The sequence below is a fragment of the Bactrocera oleae genome, chromosome 6 (assembly GCF_042242935.1).
Source record: "Bactrocera oleae isolate idBacOlea1 chromosome 6, idBacOlea1, whole genome shotgun sequence".
In the NCBI taxonomy this organism is placed as follows: Eukaryota; Metazoa; Arthropoda; class Insecta; order Diptera; family Tephritidae; genus Bactrocera; species Bactrocera oleae.
The window spans coordinates 72,428,663-72,450,456 of record NC_091540.1 but is presented as its reverse complement, the minus strand read 5'-3'; the positions used below and the strand labels follow the sequence as shown (position 1 = coordinate 72,450,456).

The 21,794-nt window shown below is 33.2% G+C and overlaps 6 protein-coding genes across 8 annotated transcripts in view; 4 read left to right on the top strand and 2 right to left on the bottom strand.

Moving 5' to 3' along the window:
• Window positions 1–1,808, bottom strand: part of LOC106619664 (ankyrin-2) — a 94,751-nt gene extending 92,943 nt beyond the window's left edge. Inside the window, exons 1-5 of the mRNA XM_036364096.2 lie at window positions 1,670–1,808; window positions 1,346–1,603; window positions 1,123–1,291; window positions 631–1,061; window positions 7–534 (exon numbers count right to left, since the gene is read on the bottom strand). Coding sequence (XP_036219989.2) covers window positions 7–534; window positions 631–1,061; window positions 1,123–1,291; window positions 1,346–1,603; window positions 1,670–1,682 — 1,399 coding nt within the window. The 5' untranslated portion in view covers window positions 1,683–1,808. The remainder of the gene's footprint in view (window positions 1–6; window positions 535–630; window positions 1,062–1,122; window positions 1,292–1,345; window positions 1,604–1,669) is intronic.
• Window positions 1,809–2,151: 343 nt separating this feature from the next.
• On the top strand, window positions 2,152–5,171 carry Gen (XPG-like endonuclease). The gene is made up of 6 exons (XM_036364132.2): window positions 2,152–2,442; window positions 2,523–2,832; window positions 2,893–3,046; window positions 3,118–3,253; window positions 3,310–3,477; window positions 3,605–5,171. The coding sequence occupies exons 1-6, from the start codon at window positions 2,285–2,287 to the stop codon at window positions 5,061–5,063; spliced, it is 2,385 nt and encodes a 794-aa protein (XP_036220025.2). The 5' UTR covers window positions 2,152–2,284; the 3' UTR covers window positions 5,064–5,171.
• Window positions 5,172–5,437: 266 nt separating this feature from the next.
• LOC106619653 (uncharacterized) lies at window positions 5,438–7,842 on the top strand. Its single transcript, XM_014237848.3, has 6 exons — window positions 5,438–5,670; window positions 5,725–6,612; window positions 6,907–7,177; window positions 7,281–7,390; window positions 7,465–7,542; window positions 7,646–7,842. Exons 2-6 carry the CDS (start codon window positions 5,756–5,758, stop codon window positions 7,704–7,706), a joined length of 1,377 nt encoding a protein of 458 aa, XP_014093323.3. The 5' UTR covers window positions 5,438–5,670; window positions 5,725–5,755; the 3' UTR covers window positions 7,707–7,842.
• Window positions 7,843–8,277: 435 nt separating this feature from the next.
• Window positions 8,278–16,205, bottom strand: ClC-c (chloride channel protein 3). 3 transcript variants are annotated; one of them, XM_014237880.3, is made up of 14 exons: window positions 16,052–16,205; window positions 15,586–15,705; window positions 14,987–15,287; window positions 12,065–12,091; window positions 11,822–11,961; window positions 11,565–11,768; window positions 10,867–11,499; window positions 10,590–10,807; window positions 10,299–10,513; window positions 9,988–10,238; window positions 9,801–9,901; window positions 9,578–9,741; window positions 9,290–9,506; window positions 8,278–9,138 (listed from the first exon to the last, which is right to left on the bottom strand). In XM_014237880.3, the coding sequence occupies exons 2-14, from the start codon at window positions 15,670–15,672 to the stop codon at window positions 9,048–9,050; spliced, it is 2,649 nt and encodes an 882-aa protein (XP_014093355.2). In that variant the 5' UTR covers window positions 15,673–15,705; window positions 16,052–16,205; the 3' UTR covers window positions 8,278–9,047. The 3 variants fall into 3 exon arrangements, with proteins under 3 accessions (XP_014093355.2, XP_036220023.2, XP_014093356.2); XM_036364130.2 differs by lacking the exon at window positions 16,052–16,205 and adding an exon at window positions 15,939–15,957; XM_014237881.3 differs by lacking the exon at window positions 12,065–12,091.
• Window positions 16,206–17,787: 1,582 nt separating this feature from the next.
• Pdf (Pigment-dispersing factor) lies at window positions 17,788–18,483 on the top strand. Its single transcript, XM_014237854.3, has 2 exons — window positions 17,788–17,975; window positions 18,035–18,483. The coding sequence occupies exons 1-2, from the start codon at window positions 17,871–17,873 to the stop codon at window positions 18,206–18,208; spliced, it is 279 nt and encodes a 92-aa protein (XP_014093329.1). The 5' UTR covers window positions 17,788–17,870; the 3' UTR covers window positions 18,209–18,483.
• Window positions 18,484–19,153: 670 nt separating this feature from the next.
• Tasp1 (Taspase 1) lies at window positions 19,154–21,304 on the top strand. The gene is made up of 4 exons (XM_014237863.3): window positions 19,154–19,300; window positions 19,412–19,509; window positions 19,573–20,528; window positions 20,582–21,304. The coding sequence occupies exons 2-4, from the start codon at window positions 19,482–19,484 to the stop codon at window positions 20,663–20,665; spliced, it is 1,068 nt and encodes a 355-aa protein (XP_014093338.1). The 5' UTR covers window positions 19,154–19,300; window positions 19,412–19,481; the 3' UTR covers window positions 20,666–21,304.
• The last annotated feature ends 490 nt before the right edge of the window (window positions 21,305–21,794 follow it).

The following is a 21,794-nucleotide window of genomic DNA, read 5'->3' as shown; positions in this document are numbered from 1 at the left end:
TTTTACCTCTCTCTTTTGCTTCTTCCAACAACTCATCTACAAGTATTTGCATCTTGTGTTTCAACATAAGTTTCTTCAAACGCACAAATACGACACGTTCTTGTTTTGCTCGCTCGTGTTCATTAGTGTTTTTCGACACTTGCTGCTTGGCCTTTTGATAAATATCTTGTATTGTCCAAAACGATTGTCGCTGGTGCTCGCACACTTCGGCTATTGCACAAAGTGTAGAAAATGCCTCAGACGGAATATCTTTATTAAGCTCATATTCCTTCCACAGATACACTAGTGCCTGATCATATTCTTTATTGTCTTTATAGGTCTGATAGAGACTCACATAGATTGGAATTAAATTTTTCTCCGGATCCAAGTTTTTCTCAGCGCAACTTAACATTTGCTGATAGTACTCAATAGCTTTAGAATAATTTTGTAGTTGACAGCAGCCATCACCTAGTCTCTCATACAAACTTTTCCGTTTTGAATAGTCTAAAGAGCTGGTTGTGACCAATTCGTCTAAAATTTGACAAATCTTTACGACTACGTAAAGAAAAAATTAATAGAAATGAATCTTTACGACTAAATTTGATAAGGAAAATTATTGAAATCCATGTAGTTTTTTTACATTGTACTTACCAACTCGTAATGATTTCTCAATAGCATTTCGATCGTTTTCATCAGGTGTGTTCTTCTTATAAGCTTTAGTTAATATTTGTTTAGCACTGGCAAAATCGCCATCTTTAATTAAAATCTCCGACTTTGTAATAAGGGTTTCGCAAATTTTTTTGACTCTAGTCGGCAAACGTTTCGCTACCTCCAATGCTAAATTACAGTAGCGTAATGCTAATGTCGAGTCATGCTTTTTATAAAAATATAGCAAACTCATCGAAATATAACATAAGTGTGTTAATTCAAATAGGTCATGCGATTTACTAATTTTTATAGCTTTTTCAATATATGTAATTGACTCTTCGAATTCTTCCAAATGCTCTTTCACAACACCAATATTAAGATAGCAACGTGCTTGCATATCCAATTGTTCCTGTTTTGAAATTTGTCCTGAAAGTCTTTACAAAATTATGAAATATATATTACTTCTGTTTAATAAAACCTGATACCAGAACTCACTCCTTTATTAAAAGCAAACTCTTTAGAAAAGCACGTTCAGCTTGTCTCAATTGATCCATAGTGATCGAAGAACTTTCTGTGGTGCTTTGTCCATGCAACAAGTGAGCCCGTCCCAACGTAGCGTAAGCACGCTGCTCTTCCACCTTATTATGAAGTCTTTTAACAACATCTTGAAATTTGGTTTAAATTAATGAATATTTAACCATTTTTAAAATACACTTACCGAGGTAAAGGTTTATGTGATCTTTGGCTTCGCCAAATTCACTAAGCAACATATACATTTCACCAGTCATTCTATGCGCTTTCGCCATTTCCAATTTTTTCCCCAGCTTGGCGTAAAGTTCTGCTTCCTGTAAATATTCGCGCATCGCATTTTGGTATTTTCCCTGCTGATTGTAAAAATCTCCCAAATTGTTGCAGCAAACAGCCAGTTGTTGAGGATTGGCTTCACTTCGCGCCTTCTCCTTCCGTTTGATAAATTCTAACAATGTTAACATCCATAAATACACATACATATATGTCAAAATATATTACAATAGTCACATACTTTTTTCATCCATAAGTCACTGTTTGTACTCCAATTGTACCAATTTATATATACAACAATTAATTAAATAAATTGCATAGTACGACCAAAGATGGTACGATTTAATGCAAAATACACTTTTCTACATTTGCTGGTTTGGCGCAGTTTTCGTAAACAATTAGTTATGGTGGTACAATCGATCAATTTCTGTGTTATCGATAACTAATAAGTTTTATTAGTTTTGGTTATATATCAATGAAGCAATGAAAACGCTTTTTAAACAATATATACTTTCTATATATATGTATATATATATATAGTTATTATATATTAAAAATACATGAATATCAATTTATATGAAATATAAAATACATCGAAGCATATATTCTAACGCAATAGCGAAAAAGACCATATCTCAACAGAATCTATCACTGATTCATAATTTATTGTGAAAAATACCTACGGGGTATGCAAAATTTTCAGGTGACATTTAAATTTTATTAACTTTTTCCACTTTTTTCTCTCTATAGTTTTTAAATTTCTTCTTTTAAACTTAAACCCGCCAACGAATTTTTGGTATATAAGTTCAAAATAGTTCTAAATATTTATTTATACCAAAACAGTATTGTTTAAAAAATGGGAGTTAAGGATCTATGGTCGGTGTTAACGCCACATGCTGAGAGAAAGCCCTTATGTGAATTACGAGGTAAAAAAGTGGCCATAGACCTGGCTGGCTGGATCTGTGAAAGTTTAAATGTGGTAGATTATTTTGTGCATCCCAGACAGCATTTGAAGTAGGTGATATGTCTTATTTATATTTATAATTTACTTTATAACCACTGATCACGACATAAATTGTGATTTCAAACAAAAGAAACCTATTCTTTCGGACATGTTATTTGATATGGGAGGACGTGACTCCCGTTTTTATCCTAGAAGGCCAAGCACCCAAACTAAAGAGTCAAATTATTTCAAAACGCTCGCAGCAGCAATTCCGTGGTGCCAAACCTAAACAAAATAAATTAGAAAAGCAATCAACAGAAACTAAAGAAAAGGATAAAGGGCGGACAAGATTTAACCATGTGTTGAAACAATGCGAAACCTTATTGCAGTCAATGGGTATCCAATGTTTTCAAGCACCAGGCGAAGCCGAAGCTTACTGCGCGTTTCTTAACAAAAAAGGGGTATACAATTATTTGTATTATTTTAGTTACTCTCTTTTTTATAATTTTTTTATGGAGCAGTTAGTTGATGGTGTGATTAGCCAGGATTCAGATTGCTTCGCTTATGGCGCCATTCGTGTCTATCGGAATTTTTCGGTGTCCACTCAGGGCGCCCAAGCAGCACAAGGCGGTGCAGTAGATATCTATGACATGCAACAAATAAAAGGAAAAATGGGTTCGTGTAAATGTATATACTTGTCACATCAGAATATATTTCATAAACAAAATCTTTATATTATCCTTCAGATTTCGGTCAAAACAAAACTATTGTAATGGCACTACTCTGTGGCTGTGATTATTGTCCTGATGGGATCGGCGGCATTGGACGTGATGGTGTTTTAAAGTTATTCAATAAGTACAAAGAACAAGAAATATTAGAAAGGTATAATAAAACATTTGAATGCGGCATAATACGTATAGAGAATTTTTTATGTTTAGAATAAGATCGTGGCGGCAAGATGATAATAAATATACTGCTTTGGAAATGCGCGTGGATGATAAAATGATTTGCAGCAATTGTGGGCACATGGGCCGTACACAAAGTCATACAAAGAACGGATGTGGAATTTGCCAGACTCATCGTGGTTGTGATGAGAGTTTGTGGAAGTAAGTATAGACCTTTACACAACGCTTTCGTTTTCATAATTAACATAAAGCCGCTTAGATTTCGTAAAAATTCTTTATTTGAAGTCTTTACTATTAAAAATATCTTTTTTTTTTAATTTTCTTATAGAGAAGAACGTTTATCGTTAAAAGCAGAACTTTCACTACGTAAGAAGGCAATGACGGACCCGTTATTTCCATCCGAAGAAATCATTGCTGAGTTCCTCAACGAACCCTCCACGGTTCCCACTTTAACTTTAACTTGGAGGCAGCCTAACATAATAAAATTTGTAAAGCAAATTGGACACCTGCTGCAATGGACAGAAATTTACTGCTTTCAGAAGTTCTTACCGCTTTTAACACGTTGGCAAGTACACAATTTAAAAAAAATAAAAGATCTGAATGCAGTCTTTTATATGTCGATTAAAGAAATAGTAAAAAAACGAACTGTTCGAGGAGTAATCAGCCTTGAAATTGTTTGGGAGGATGAGAATGGCTTCTTCAATGGTCTAATACCAAAAAATCAGCTGGAAGAATTCGAAAAAGAAAATACAAAGGGTCTTATTGGACTTTGGAGCACAATAGAACCGCTTTATTTGGTCGAAAATGCCTATCCGGAAATGGTGGATGTCTTTCTAAAATCCAAGGAAAAACCACCAAAAACAACAAAAGGCCGTCGGAAGGGCAAAGCACCTAGTAAAGCCGTGCTAAGTTCACTAGATAATTTAACCGACTTAATAAATGCTACCGAAGAAGTAGCGAAAGATATCGAACCAAAAACCAATAAACTAAAGAATTGTATTAAAAAAAAAGGCATTCAATTGATTGACAAATTCTTTAAACATCAACATGTGTCTGCTGAACATGTTACCTCTATTAAAAATCAAAGTCTATACAGAATAGCACAGTGTTCTACTCCTGTTACGAAAACTTTGCCATCAGATTTAGAAAGTGATAGCGATGATATAGAACATGAAATTTCAGATATAGTACGTGGAATCGTTAATGCTCCTGATCGAGTTGTCCAAATTACCACACATAAAGGACAACCTTTACATTATGAACCGGTTACAGAAAATTTAAGCATTTTACTTAATGAATGGAGTATTAAAGATGACTTGGATTTAATAGCTCACAAAAGAAATTTATCAATTTGTTCGCATAAAGGTGATAATGGAACTCCTTTATCGAAGCGAATATCATTAGATGACAGCTTTGATGCTTTGGTAAATGCGAAACGGCACAAGATTCGTAGCTTAGCGGAAAAGGCGAAAAATTTAAATTTGTTTACCACCCCAACAACCTCACCAAAACTTAAATCACATATGGATCGTTTTGTAGAGCAACACTTTCCACATAGACATAGCTTAAATGTAAGCGATCAGCAGCCAAATAAAATATATACAAATGTATCGTCAGAGAATGAAAATGTTGAAAATATAAGCTATTTTTTTAATAAGGATAGTTGTGAAAACGATGAATTCGAAAAATTAATGGATTTAAGCTTATTAAATAAACCAAGAACTACATCGATTTGTAATGCTTCAGATGATGTCTTAATTATAAACGAAAGCAGTGATGACTGTTGATGTTTACTTTTATCCATTTTTTTTTAATATAAATATTTATTTGTAATGATGTACGTTTATAATATACGCAGATAGTGTGTTAATAAAAATAATGTGGTTTTAACATTATTGTGAAGTTGAATTTGTCAATAATATAATAATCATATTACAGTATATTCAAATAAGCAGATACTAACTCACACCAACTTAAACAACTCGCCATGCCACACTTCTTAAATCCTGTTATATGCATATACAAACATGTATTTGCTTAGTACATTAATATAGTTATTGCTAATCAATTTCGCACATTTCATCACTTATACTTTGTATAAATATACATATTTGATTTTGATTTGCTCAACAAAAATTAATTAATTTATGGCTTTCGAGACTGGAAATAAATGGCTATACATATATACACATACTAGTACATATGTATGTATTTTTAACTTGAAAGATTTTGATAAAACCATATAATCGTAAAAATCCCTGAATTTGGTGTCACAATACAGAATATTCGCTTATTGTCATGCTTGGTATTTACAAATAATGAAGTCCATGGCAACTGTTATATTATTTTCATTTTGAAATCGGTTTCTAAGGAAACACTATAAAATAACAATCGGTAAGCATTCCTTTCAGCCTTCTAGTCAATGTCGTTTAATTTTTAGTTTTTTAGAGTAAATATCTTTTATAATTAAATATATAAAATGGATGAGCTGTCGGAGTACTCCTCAGAAATTCTAGAATTCATGCCAACACAACAGATGGGGAAGCAATGTAAAATGGTCGAAGCTTGTGTAAGCACAGACTTACAGGCAAGTAGTCAGGATAAATATGTGGAAACGACACTTGGTTTACACACAAGCACACAAACAGAACTCTCCGCTTCATCACATAGCCAAGTTGATGAGCAAAGACTTGCGATGTGGTTGAGAAAAATTTATCCAGCTGTTGAAGCACAACTACTCAAAGGAACTACTCCTTTAAACAACAGATGTGAGACTGTTGGCCATGCTTTTACCTCTTCCACCGAAAAATTGAATATTCAAATATATCAGAAAATCACCGTTGGAGCAACAGAAAATTCCCAAGGCATCGCAACATGGTTATCGGTACATACAAACAATGCACCCATCCTAGTGGTAAGCACCAGATCGCCACATGACAGCTGGTGTGATCATTTGCAGCAAACTCTAAAGCTGTTGATACCCAACCGCATGCAAACAGGCAACCTAGTTGTTTATACTGAAGTCAGAAGTCTGCCGCTTAAGGCATGTCTTCGTTGCCTCAGTACGAATACGTACAACAAGAGTATATTTGCTGGCTCCACCATGGACGGTGACATACATATATGGGGATGTCGATCAAGTAATCGAGTTGGAAATAATAAATCGTATGTAAATTTGGCCAGTACATATGAAATTGAAGACCTATGTTGTGCAGCATCTCCTCACGGTTATGCTGTGGTTTTGTGCTGGTCAAGTGAAAATCGTCTGCTTAGTTTCCATTCTAATGGTTTCATCCTTAGCTGGATAGTGGGCAAAGAATTGCTTTTGGAAAATGAGTGAGTATCTCTAAATTTTAATTGGCATTCATTTTGAACACATTATTGAACACATACAATTGAAAAAGGTGAAATATTATTTTGAATAAGTGTGGACGAAGACCGAAGTGTGAAAGAGTAATAAATACATAAGTGACTCCTTCCACTAACTAACTTGCAGAACTAATTGTCTTTTTTGAATATCTTTGTCATCGTAATTTTTGGTACGTCCATATTTTATTCAAATAATGCTTAACTACATGTCAAGCGGAAACAAGTATTCAACAAGTAATAAGTATAATTCTTTTGGCAAAGTTTCCAACTAAAAGTGCAAGTCAGTGAGATTACAGCGGCTGTTTATTTGACTGCGAACACTTGCGTTGTAGGCGCCAAGGATGGTTCCCTATTTTTGTGTACTATAACCAGTTTCGGTACAATGCGAAAACAAATGGAAGTAGTGCCGTTGAAAAAGCATTCATTTATGATTTCAACATTAATCAAAACCGTGTTCAATAATTGTCCATCGGTTATAAGTTGCGATTTAAGCGGAGAAGTCCTTTGTCACAGTATATCACATACAGAGGAGGTGAGTATGACACATACCCACACGAATATAAAAGCCAGCCATATTTAAGTGTCATTTTTAAAAATAATTTAATATATATAAATTTTTAATTAAATTTTCAAAGGAAAATCGGGTCGTACGGATCCCGTTGCCATTTAAAAATGCGATTACCTGTTCTAAGGATGGACATGTTATCTATTCTCCCGGGACCGATGGCTCTTTGGAATGTTATAAGTAATCTATAAACATTTTTATAATATTAATATATGGAAGACTCATACCTACATGTATGGTTTCTGATATTGCAGCATAGTCAGTGGAGTTCATACTATTGTTAAAGGGGCTTTACGTGGCAAAGGGAATTTCATCGCCTCTAGTGATAATGGGTACTTGTTTAATTACATAATTATGTTCATGAACCTTAGTTGTGTTGAGAACTACGTTTGCCCCTACATTCAGAATTTTTTCAGTAATTTCGCTTCTTTTTAGGAACTGGATAATCACTGGACTTTACGTAGAAGACTTCCAAATATTTTACATAGACCAGTAGATGGTGCATGAAGAATTCGCTATACGCAAGACAAAATATGTATATGTATAAATGGTATATCTGAACATTTTGAGTACCGCTGTTGCAATGAGTAAAAGAAACAATAATAAATAATATTAATTTATAATAAATGGAATTTATTGTGTTTAATTTTACTATATACATATACGTTTAATTATTCACTCTCTTTTATACACAAATATTTGATGTAAAATTTTATGAATAATGCTTAATGACTGCACATTCATTTTTCGAGTATATTTAAAATAATATGTGTATTGTATAATAACTGTTTATTTATAATATAGATGTAATATAAAAAATTTCATGTTTCCTTCAATACAATTATCAAACAGTTAATCCGATTCGTTAACACATCACAGACACAAAATAATCAAGAAACGTGCTTCATTACTATTATTATAAATGTATAAACACATTTTTCTTAAAAATGTTTATACTCACTTTGTTCCAAACGTATTCCTAAAAAATGTATAAAACAAAAAATATCCGCGACCGAAACCCGTAGTAGGAAGACTATATAGGAATTGAAAAAAGAAACAAAATATAGTTGTTGCTTGTAAGCTTTGTACATTTTAAATGTGCCTTATATCAGGGTAATTAGTACTTTCTATTATGCTAAAATAAAGCAAAAAGGTTTATAAACAAATTTAGTTATTTATGATCTCTTCATATACATGTTTTCTTTAATTTCTCTTTCGTAAGTAAGTAGTGATGTAAAGATTTAATACACAGAAAAGTGTATTTGATATATGGTGACATTTTATTGATACATCTATCGCTATATGATCCTAGTATTTCTTACAGTTTACATAAAATCGTCTATATGGTATTATAAAGTGTGTTCCTTTGCAAAATATCAGATCGATAGAAATATATTAAAATTGTAAACATATAAATTTAACAATTTACATAAAACATATCAAAAATATATATATATATACTTGTATAATTGAAAAAAATTGGATACTTAACGCGCACTTATATATACATAAAATCATCTAAGCTTCGAAAGATTGGATTTATCAAATTTGGCGCTGCCAAAATATAGAACTAAAACAATTTCCTATCAGCATATAATTGTAGAATTCTCGAAAAATAATGCAATAAATAATCTTTTAATCATACACATATAATTAAATACATAATTAGATGCCAGCACGAATTGTATATGTTAAACGTATAGTTAGACTAACAAAAAATGATATTGAAAATAATTCAACTAAATATGTAATTATATACAACAAAGAGTTTGTCGAGATAAAAAATTGCCAAACGCATCCCGATGATCAATGCCAAGTTCGTAAAGAATTGTCGCAATTAATTGAATAAGACAGTATTTGGATCCTCATTGTCCATTTGCTTGACGTGACGCAAAACATCTTTTTTCGTTATAACACCCAGCAAACGTCTGAAAACATTAAATGTAATTGTAATTTGTATTTTTAGAGAATCTTAGTGGTTAAATCGACACAAAGACTTTATGTATGAAGTTCAATATCTAGCAACTGTTCGAATGATGCAATTTTATTGACTGAAAACAAAAATTTAAAAAAATTTACCCGTTGTGGGTCACTAGAGTTTGTCGTAAGCCCAACTTTCGAAACATATCCACCACAGTTTCCATAGGTGTCTGATCTGTCACCGTTATGGGTGCCATGTCAAGTATCTTTTTCAACTTGAGTGGCTGTGGTCCCAAATTTTGTGTAGCCGCTGATGCTGAAGTGAATAATACTATTGATGCGCCAGTTATGCCCTCGATCAACCGTTTGGCATTTCCTGATGGAATACAAAACATTTGTAATTCCTTATTCTTTTATTTGGTGAAAAGGTTGAAGTAATTAATTTACCTATAGCTAAATTTAGATCTCTCCTCAGAACAAAACCCACTAAATACTGACTTTCTTTAGACACTACAACTGGATATCCATTGTGCTCCGTTTCTTTTAGTAATGTCTCGACGTCATCGACAGTCATGGAATCTTGTGTGATGACATTAAGAGTTTCATTTCTCCTAAAAAATGATAACGAATATTAATAAATTGACCAATTTAAAGAGTGTCATCAACTTGCTTTGGCTGCATTACGTCGGCGGCCAGTGTTGTATGTGCAAACTCTTCTTTACTATCTAGGAACGGATAACCGTTAAGAGCTATATGCGCATCATAGATACCCTGAAAAAATGACAACGAAAAATATGTAGGAAAAAATCATCAAATTTGGAACAGAAAAATGTATTTTTAGAAAAAAAGACACTCACCTGTCTACCTAGTGCGTCTCCAACCCATTTTGAAGCCATAGCTGCTGCCATCAACGGAACTATATAGCCAACGCCACCAGTCAGTTCGAACATGATTACTACTAAAGATACTGTCATGCGTGTAACACCACCCAAAGTAGCTGCTGCGCCTACCATTGCATACAATCCGGGTGTAATCAGATTTTTGCCATTAACACATTCACCCGTAAAGAGCCATATATTCGGATAGCTGTACGCAAAACGTTCCACACCTAAGGAAATACAAGCAAAGATTAACACAACAATTTGGCAATAAGTTATCATAACCTTACCAATTCCTACAATACGACCCATAATTGAACCCATCAAAAGAGATGGTATAAATAATCCCGCTGGAACTTTCATTCCAAATGTGAAAACAGCCAAAGCTAGCTTGAATACAAAAGCTAGTAGCAGTAAAATAATGGCATGATATACACCGGGGCCCGGCTCCGTTACTTCTATCGAAGACGTGGCTCCATTTGTGATGTTCATACGCTTGTAGTCGCTGAAATTAGTTAATTAAATCATTTTTATTGAGCCGAATCAACTCAATATATATAATATCATTTTTTGGTACTAACCATAGTGGATTCGTGCTATCTCCGGGAGAGCATTGGCTAAAAAGCAAGTAAATAAGCTCGTTCATATTCATTCGGGTGAATGGATTGGGAAAGCATAAGATACCAGTAACGAGTGTTACCACCAGCACTTCAGCAACAGGATATTGGCCTAACTTACTAAATTTACGATAACGGCACCACCATAAATTTGCTTTGATGAATATGGTGCCGATCACACCCTATAATATTATTCGCACATATAAAAGATTAGAATGAAAAATTTTGTTCAAGTACTTACGCCCATTATTCCTAAGAAGACGAATGGTATAAGCTCGAAAAATATCCAAGGCTTATTATATTCGACGAAGAATAAAACTGAATGCTCATTACCAAAGGGTGTCAGCGAACGCAAAACAAATGCAGCAATCAATGCACAAAAGAAAGATCGCCACAGTGTTTTTAATGGAAAGTAGTAGGAGACCTCCTCAAGTGAGAATAACACACCACCAATTGGTGCCCCGAAAGCCACAGAAACACCGGCTGCCGCAGCTGCAGATAAAATCTCTCTTTTCTTTGCTTCGTTGCGTCCATATTTGGGGAACATATGAGAAAATATATTGCCAATACAACTGGCAATATGTACCATGGGACCTTCTTTGCCCAACGTTAAGCCCGCTGATACAGAAAGCATCAGACCAACAGATTTAATTAGTAATGTCCATTTCCCCAAATAACCGCGAATAATAAATCCCGAAAGAATCGTCTTGATTTCAGGAATACCAGATCCACAAGCATATGGAGCGAACATGCGCACTAAAGATGCACTTAGTGCAGCAAACATCAAAGCCCACAAAATGAACCAGAAGTACGACACAATATAGGCACCGGTCCCATTACGATCCATACCCATTATCTCAGGCCATGTTTTCCACTTTAAATAATCAAAACAAACACTTTAACTTTATGTACGCGCTATCTAATAATATCACATTTTACCGTTGAGCAATTCCCTTCCTCGAAAACGGACTGCTTGGTTGGCCAACAGCATTGCTCGCGATTGAACCAAAAAGCCTGTGGGCAAATACCATGTTTCAAATCGGACATCCAACTAGCGCCAATGTCGATCATGCCAGCTACGAAACCAGCAGCAATACCAACAAAGAGGACACAAAGCCAACCAGACCACGCGTCATGAGCACCCTTTGAAAATATTTTCTTTCAGTACTTAGTCACATATAAAATAATCAGCAAACCTTCAGCAAATCCCACAATGAATCCTGCCGCTTTTTCACTATATAGCGATGGCGCATGCGATCGCGAGCAATATCACGCTGCCAATCGATCGTGTGAAAATCGTCGTACTGCCCAATGCCTGGTATGTCATCGTGTGCATCTACATATTAAAGAATTTGATATTTATAAGTAAATACATGCGTGCATCTGATATAACAATTTACATATGTGTATGGATGTTTGTGCATATTTCTATCGCTTACCCGATACACCGTAGAACGCCATTCCACCTTTACCCATGAAAAGAACAAATTTTTAATAAACGTGAATATTCAACCGCCAAAATTATAAATATAATAGCTATATCTATAGAGGCAAAGTAAAAAAAAAACTTTCAATGGGAGTATACATAAGAAGCTGCTCTCTTTGTTCAAGTGTAAAATATTTAAAACACTCCGTTAAATACGGGTACGAATTGCGTAAAAAGATATTATCACTCGTTGAACAATTTATGCTTAACACGCATTCATACATACAGTATTTGCGTTTTAAATAACGGGAATGTCTGTTATCTCCCATGTGAGATACATTTTGCAAGTGATTATACGCTTCAAATGTAAAGTATATCTAATTCTGATTTTTCACGTTTGATTTAACACAATTTGAAAATAAAACAATTTTTAATTTCTTACACGATGATTTTTGTTCAATTTAGCACAATTTAAAAATTTTTGGCTTAAATTTCTTTTGTCAGATTTAATTTTCGTGAAATATGTATGATCAAATCACAAATTCAGAGGAATCCTCTTTTTTGTGGATACAACCAATTTTGCTGATCAAGCAATTGTAAATAGCAAAAATTTAGGAAAGAATTAGATGTGCACACTTCTTTAAAATGTAATGCAATTCCAAATATATTAAGCCATTAATATTATACTTTAAAATATCAACTTTTCATAGCATAGGTTCTCGACAAGGCAGTTTGCAGATAATTGTTTTCGTTACAATACAATGGTCGAATTCAATATGTGTGTTGAAAAATTGATATCATTTGATAGTCAGTTTTACATGCTAACAATTATTTCAACTAATGTTCTACATGTGAACATTATCACTCAGTGCAGTTATCTCTTGATTATCCAATTAAATTAATCTGCGCTTCTACCAAGTGCTAATGAGAGTGTAAATAATTGAATGCATCAAAAGTAAACGCGTACACAACAGAATTAAACGAATAGTCTAAATGCTTATATTTTGATAAATGACACAGGACATAAACAATTTCATCTAACACTTGCGACACCATTAAAAGCATGCCCGACTTACTAGTTTACTAAATTTAATATTGACCAAAAGAACCATGTAGATAAAATATTAACTCATTTAAAAAATTAGCGATTGGAATTATAACACGAATGTATCTTCTCGTTTACGCTTAGGTACATACAAATATTTGTATGTATTCGAGTAGGAATAACAAAATAATAATAATTTATATCAATCTTGGAAGCAGGTTAAACCATATGCACATGTGATATATGTACGTGTACAATATACAGTTACGTTTACAAAAATAGCAGTGCTCATTTAGGAAGGAGAAAAAGTTGTAGGTTTTCTAAATTAAGTACAATCCAAATTTAATTCAACTGGTTTTCTAGACGAACTACTATATAGACGAATAACCACATGTATAAAGTGCACTAAATTTTTATACTTTCATTCGACAAAGTTAAAAAGATTTCAAAGTAGGTGAAACATTTCATAAAATTAGCAGTGAAACTACAAAAGACCAAAAATTTCAATGGTTAATTAAATTATTTAGTAACGCAACTAGTATTAAGTCGAATAGGCACATCTTTAAAGCATGGCGTCCATTTATCCCATGCACCTATCATCCTGACTTATTGTCTACATTTCATATTGTAAAAAGTTTTATTAGTCTGTATTTTTGCTTGAACATATTGCACACATTTTCGACAGAGTTCAGATCAGTAAATGAAAATGGCTTGCATCAATATTGTTCGCTCTAAACGAATTGAATGTGTACCTCGTGGCATGCTTCGAGTCATCCGTCTTATAAAAAGGTCAAATTTTGAAAATTCCCTATATACTGAAGTTATTAATTGGATATATGTATTTGAGCTGGTCTAGAATGCTTTCAATTCTATATATAGGCGACCCAACACTGTATAAAAGCAGTTCCAAACCATTACTTATAGTCCTGCACCCTTCTCAGTGAGAACAGTATACTGAGACATATTAGATCAGTTTTGATGATTAGGGCTGATAATATTTAAAACTAAAAAGTACCTCTTTATCTTTATTCGTTCATAAAATATTTCTACATTTTGACACAGAACGAAACTTCGGACCCTATGAAAAATATAAATAAATGATCAGCATGAGCCGAGTCGATATAGCATAGTCCGTGTGTCTGTATATACGCGACCTAGTCCCTCAGTTTTTGAGATATTGATTTGAAATTTGGCACACGTCTTTTTCTAAAGAAGCTGCTTATTTGTCGTAACCGCAGATATCGGACCACTATAACATATAGCTATCTTACAGGCTGAACGACCGAAATCAAGGCTTGTATGCAAAGGTTTTTCATTTGACTAGATGTCTTCACTAAATTGGCATCGGCGTGCAACCGATGTTAACGTTTTTCCTTGTTTAAAGAACTTTTTTGCAAAGACGGATTTTTTTTTAATAATCAAACGAAGCGTATACATTTATATATGTCTGAATTTTTTAAATTTAATTTCTGAGTGAGAAATCTGGCCATTTGTTGGCACTACAGTTGTTGAGCTCAAACTTTTTTCTTACACGCGTTGCGGTGAACATTATTAGTAGTTTATATCACAACGAATTCATTCGTTCAACTATGAGATGTTGCAGTTTTTAAGTAGGCTGCAAAAGTTAGTCGATAGGGAAACCTAACAGTTACTTTAAACAAACCTGAATTAAAAGTTATATACTATGTTATACCGTTATGTCTATCTGAAATCACAATTTCACATAAAATTGGTTTCGCAAGTAGATCAGTTTTTTACATTAAGGCATATCCCAACTCGCAGTGCTATTAATATGATCATAACTGTACATATGTATATGTGCAGACGTACACACTTATATATTATATCATCGGCAAATGTAAACATCACCTTTTTAACTCGAATACTCACTATCATTTGCATCGCCGAAGGCGCTATGTGTTGGAACATGGTGATGGTTTCGCGAGTAATGATCAGCATCCATATCTGAGTCAGCCGAAGTGTGACGTTTGTAATTAAAATTGGACGAATGCACCACATCTCCTGGACTTGAATGAGGTGTGATGTCGATCATTTCGTCGTCGTCGTCGTCGGGAACTGTGAGAGAAGTTTTCGCTACAGAACCGTTACTCTCTTTTGTTAGAGATGATGTAGCCAATGGATGATCCTGAGTACCAGTAATATCTCCTATGGCTCCCGTATGGCCATTCGACTAAAAATTATTAAATTATTTAAACATTAAAATATTATAACAATACACTATCAGTTTTTTGTGGAAAATTTGTTTATTTGAATATGTAAGAATATCGGGTAAATTTTAGAATAGCATCTCCCGAATTCGGAGTTAAAATGGGTATGGGCGGATAGAGGAGGTTTGCAAAGAAATATTCTTATAAATATTGTACTTCCGTAAGTAAACAAACTCATTTAGTAAAATTTAATTTCGTTTCGAATTAAATATATACACTCATGCACTAATATCACTTACAGTAGGCGTATAACTCACATACCTTTTTTAATACCGACTGATAGGCTGTAATGTAACTATTCCCTTCAGCTGCAATCTCCCTGTTGCCTTTTAGAGGAAATTTTTCCATAACGATTTAGCTTATACTTTCAATGCAGTCCCACTAGAAAAAAAAAATAAATATTGCTAGTTACATATTTGCACAATTGAAAACCATTTAATACATATAAATAAAACACACATCGGTTAAGGAATATATAATTGTAAACATTTATCGCATTCCACACTAAGAAGCTATATTAAATTTTTATTAAATTACAAACTAGATTGAAGTTTAGATTAATTACAACTAGATTGAAGTTTCTCAAACAAAGAAAATTGTATTATAAATACTACCTAAAATATTCACTACGTTCAATTTAACATTACTTCACACTTCCATACATTTTACACCAATGTGTCGAATATTAGTAAAACTTATTTTTAGTAAATAAATTTAAAATACATACTCATCTCAACAAATTTAATTATTGCGCAAACTTGAGCAGGAATCACCAAATATATTTTGTGAAAATGAAAAATTTTATTTGCACTCACACACGATCAAAACGAAAGAAAAAAGCTAATGACGTCCCAAACCTTGCGATGCTCAGAGTTGCTTCAGTCTTGAAAAATATTTGCTTATATCAAAAACTGGTTACAGTTAGCCATTTGGCATTTGCGTAAATTGTCGTGTATCAGGAATTGTTGCAAAAATGAAAATGAGGTTGGCTTTTATTCAATTTTACAGCAAATGATTTGATTGTGATATAGTTAGCATGGTAAATTACTTACGTTAGTAACTTTTTTATTTTTTGTGTAGTCAAATGCAACCCTAAAGCATAAAACATATCTGAACTAGTTAAAAGACAGCTGATGTTTAAGGCTGGAATATACTATGATTTATTTCGAATCCACCACCATCGATTAAATGATATGATTTTCTTATAGATGTATGTATGTAAATACTATGTTCCTTTAGAATTCGGAAATACATTTCTGTTAATTTATACCGATTTATTGCATGTTTTATAGTATTTCAGCAAAAGCTTCCTGTGGTAAAATATTTGTAGTGATAGGTCAACGTAGCGGATAAATTCGAATGTCGAACAAAACGACCCGGAAATTAAGATCTATTGATCTCAGACAACTTTTCTGGTTTCCTAGCAATGTCATCGAAAATTAAGTAATGAAATATAGCATAAATGAATTCCTAGTTACTTAAGAAATTCCCTCGGAAGTTCCATATTGCCAGGAATAGAATATACTATGGAACGGATATTTCACTACAACTGTACAATCTTCTTCGTTCAGTTCCGTTTGTTGGAAATAACGACTTATAGATGTTAGTTCATATCCCAATTTAAAAAGAACAAGTTGCAACTGATTGTTATCAGATTTGCATTCCTTTCAGGCTCTCTCGTTATTAGTACACATTTTTACATACATACATACATACTTATGTATGAGAATGTACATATACGTAGGTATATGTACTATTTCTTTATACATATGTTTCTATTTATATTTGCTGGAAGCAATTGGATTTTATGGAAAAAGCAAAAACTTCGGAAGACCTCTGTGCGAATTTAATATACATATGTATATACATACATGCATATGCACATATAACAAGTTCAAAAACTTATAAGAACCCTTAAATTTTTTCGTTTCAACGTCATCTAAACGAGTTTGAACTACAACTACAGATGTATAAAAATACATAAGGCTGTAGCATATGCATGTTTGCATATTTGCCTCTAATAAAATATAATATAAAAAAGTTAATATCTATTTGTTTTGTCTAAATCCTTTTAATTAACCTTTTAATGCATTTATTTTACTTAGCATTACAAAAAGTCCTGCCCATACATACAAGTATATGCACATATGTATGTATGTATAAATATCGCCTGCTTTAACGTATCCGTTTGCAATAAAAACACAGCTCTTAAGTATGTGTACCATAGATAACATGCACACAAATATAGAACTAACGTTTGCAGAACTATATTGGCAGAGTCTATAACAAACAAGTCGTAAAAATCTTAGATAACAGGAAATAAAACAACGCACAATCAAATGTTTGTGAAGTATCTGCGTCTCTGATTTGTTTGATCTGGAATTGACACTCACTCTAGTTGCGTATACGGGACTCCTGCTGTGATTAACATGCTCTATTCAGGTATAAAAACCAAAGCAAATCCTTATAGTTCATCAGTTGTTATCTGCAATCCTTCGGAGAATTTTCATCGCTCAGTGCAATACCGTTAAATATAACAGTTAAAAATGGTTAAGCTAGTTTGTCTTGTTTTCACTTTGTCTTTCTGTTTAGTATTATATTCATCTCAAGCGTTGCCTACTCCCGATGAGGAGCGTTACATGGAAAAAGAAGTAAGTGTCACCAAATTTCAAAATTTGTATATTAATGGATCTATATATACCAATTTCAGTACAACCGCGAGCTTTTAAATTGGCTCAACTCTATACAATACCCACAGGCTTATGCAGCCCCTTGTAAATATTATCCGATCAATAGTTTGACTGGACCTGTACCAAAAAGGAACTCGGAGTTGATTAATTCATTGCTTAGCCTGCCAAAAAGCATGAACGAGGCTGGAAAATAAATTATGAACTGAACTAATGTTTTCCGTATGTAATTTAAAAATATATATGTAGATAAATCCATTTCGAAGGTAACACGCAATGTGAGAGGTTAGGTATTTCCTATACAAATACATATATTTATTCAAAATATATATATATAATTATAAAACAATTCAAAAATACTCTACTGTATTACAAATTATATAAAGATGTAACAAGTAAAGTGCTATAATAATAATGTCGTTAATTATGTCGTTATAAATCACCAAATAAAAGTAATTGAAAAACAAATGAATTCCAAAGAAAATTAGTTCATGGGTTGGGAGTTTTTCGATTCAATATTAATCAAACTTTGAAGTTAAGAAAACTTATATGTTTGGTTAAATAAATTGATTCAAATTTTGAAACTCTTGGGTAAAGTATTTATTCTTCGAAACTTCTTATCCCCTGTTCGTTGCAATCTTCTCTATCAAGTTACGTAATATTACATATACCGTTAATATTTGTGTAAGGGTAGATGATAACCGCATTAGTGGAGTCACATCCTGCCGTCACGCTATAAGATGCGCAGAATTCTGAGTATTTAATTAGGTACCCCTATTTTGCCTGATATACGTGCATCTTTTTATGTGATATAAATTGAAAGACAGTGCTCATTTATTTATTTCATTTTTCATGTACCCTATTATTTTGTCTTGAAATCGAATCCTTAATTTTTATACTTGCCTCTAAAATAGTCAAAACAAGAACAAATAGTTTGCAAGTACTATCATAACATTATATGAAATGTTACCCACGAAATATACGATTCCCTATCTCGTAATTCTGATCTGTAAAGAATTACCTTTGTCGGTCGGAAAACGTATATGTAATATATTGTGGCACGTTAGCTGTGCACATAACTTAACTGTAAAATCATGGAAATATGGCAGCCGCATTTCAATTGTAAAAGAACTGGGAATAACAAATCGATATATATCGTAAATAATCAGTTGGTATTAAATAAACAACTGCAAGTCTAAAATATAAATGTAGTTGCTATCTTTTGCATCAGTATTATATACAATTTAATTCAAACGAATTGATTTCGAATAAAAAGAAATAATCTACATGTAAATATATATGAGTGTATATTTATGTCAAATTTGTACATTCAGGCTGTCATCACTTTATTAGTACGCTGGCATACATTTTGTTTACGTTAAATGTTTTGTCTATTTCAGAGATGCTGTAATTTTTCTACTCAGTGGCAAGCAATAAAGAGTGCAAAATATAATTTCAGAATTTATAGTTATGGCTGGGTTTGTAGCAGTTCATACTGGTAGGAGGATTGTCAATTTTAATTGAACATGAAAATATTGTTTTTCAATGAATTGTTCTTTAGGTGCTGGTAATTGTATAGATGAAACGAAATACCAGCGTGTTATTAAGGAAGCTTGTGTTCGAGCAACAGATGTACTAAAGAATGGGGGTTCGGCGATGGATGCTTGCGAGGCGGCAATAGTTCGCCTTGAGAATTGTGGCAATACGAATGCCGGATTTGGGTCTAACCTTTGTTGGGATGGTCGAGTGCAATGTGATGCATCTATAATGAACGGTTCAAATTTACACTTTGGAGCTTGTACTAACGTCAGCACTGTACGAAATCCTATACGATTAGCTCGATTATTATGCGATGGACAATCAACTATGCTATCAATGGAACGAATACCACCAATGGTTATGGCGGGTAGCGGTGCAGAAAGATATGCAGAAGAACTGGGTTGTACTATGATCGACTCAAGTGCATTGATATCTTCTAAAGCAAAACTCTCATATAACCATTATAAATCTAAAATATCGGCGATAACATCTGCTTCTGAAGCACCTACTTCATCAGTTGTCCCGACTCAAGTTAGTGCACTTGATACGGTGGGTGCTGTGTGTGTAGATAGTGCCGGTAATACCGCTGCTGGTTGTAGCTCTGGTGGCTTATTACTGAAAGTGCCGGGCCGAGTTGGCCAGGCGGCTACTTATGGCGCAGGGTGTTGGGCAACTAACACCACAGAGACCTCCGTGGCCACTTGTACAACGGGAAATGGTGAATATTTAATGAAAACTTTATTAGCAAAAGAAATATGTGTCGATTTGTTGACAAGCGATTGTGCCGTAACGAGCTTACATAAAAGCTTGAAAAGTAAATTTCTGGAATCACCATTCCTTCCCGTTGACCAGGAATTGTATGCCGGAGCGCTTTCGCTTATTTACTATCCTCATGGTAATACAGGAGAAGTATTATGGAGTCACACAACAAAATCATTTTGTGTTGGCTACATGTCCACGCAACAAAAAGCACCAAAGGTCAGTACTTTCAATAATGTGGTTTTACGAAAAAATTAATTTTTATCTTACAGTTCATATATTCCCCACTGCCAACGTATAGTATAGCGGGAAGATCTTGTGTGGTCAATGGGCATAATTTCCATTTACGCGTTTAATCGCCGCCTCAGCTGCCATAGCTTGCATTAATGATGTCAGCATTTATTGTGAGTGCTGGCGTTGTATGTATTCAGCATTCATTATTTATTTTCGAATGTTTTCGTGTACAAAACAAAAAGTTTATATACATATACTAAGCAAGCACAATTGTGATTAAGAATTTCCATTCGAAAGTCATTTTTATTCAAAAATTGTGTGTTTATTATGTTTGTAAAGTATATATTATTTTAAAAAGGCGATTTACAAAAAGTAAATACTTATAAAAAATATAGTAAGTATTTAGGACGATTTATATATGATATATGTTTAATATTATAGCCAGCTTAACAAGTATTTTTTTTATTCAATTGTGAGGAAATGCTTTTATTTTTGCCAAAGCGTGAGTGACCGAAGCATAAAACGTACATAAATATTGTTTTAAATTTATCGTTTACGTATGTATATAATACTCATAATTTCTATAATAGATAAAGGCAAATGTGGTATTTCGAAAACTTGCAACATGTATAGGCATATGTTGCTGTATTAGATGTAATGATGATTTCTATAAACTAGAAAATGTGTGCATTTATAGTTACGGAATCGATATTTTATTAAGTAAACACTAAACTAGAGTAAAATATATTAATGTTATGTAACTCTTTCGTTGTTGTGTATATTTGGAAGAAATTCATAAAAGATTTACTTTATTTCCAGCAATGACTATTCGAGTTCCATTATGCATACATACATATATAAGTGATAAATAAAATTGTGCGCATTGTAGGACCAATATATATTATTATGCGAAAATAATCACAATCAGAGTAATAAGAAAAATAGTATAAATATTTTGAAATGGAAAGCATGATTTGTTGGAAGTACTATTTATCTGGGTTCAATCACATAGATGTAGATGTGTATTTAACAAAAATCTAACATGATAAAAATGAAGAGCCTCCATTAAATTCGAATAAATTAAAAATAGTTTACCAAAATGGCAGTGGTATGTATTAGCTGCGAAATACAAAAAGGAAATGTACTGACTTAGACAAATGAGTTTTCGAAATTGCTGTGTATAGCACGTAATTGCAAGTATGTAATCTGTACAGTATTTTGAATACTAATTTACTGAAATTACTAAAGGCT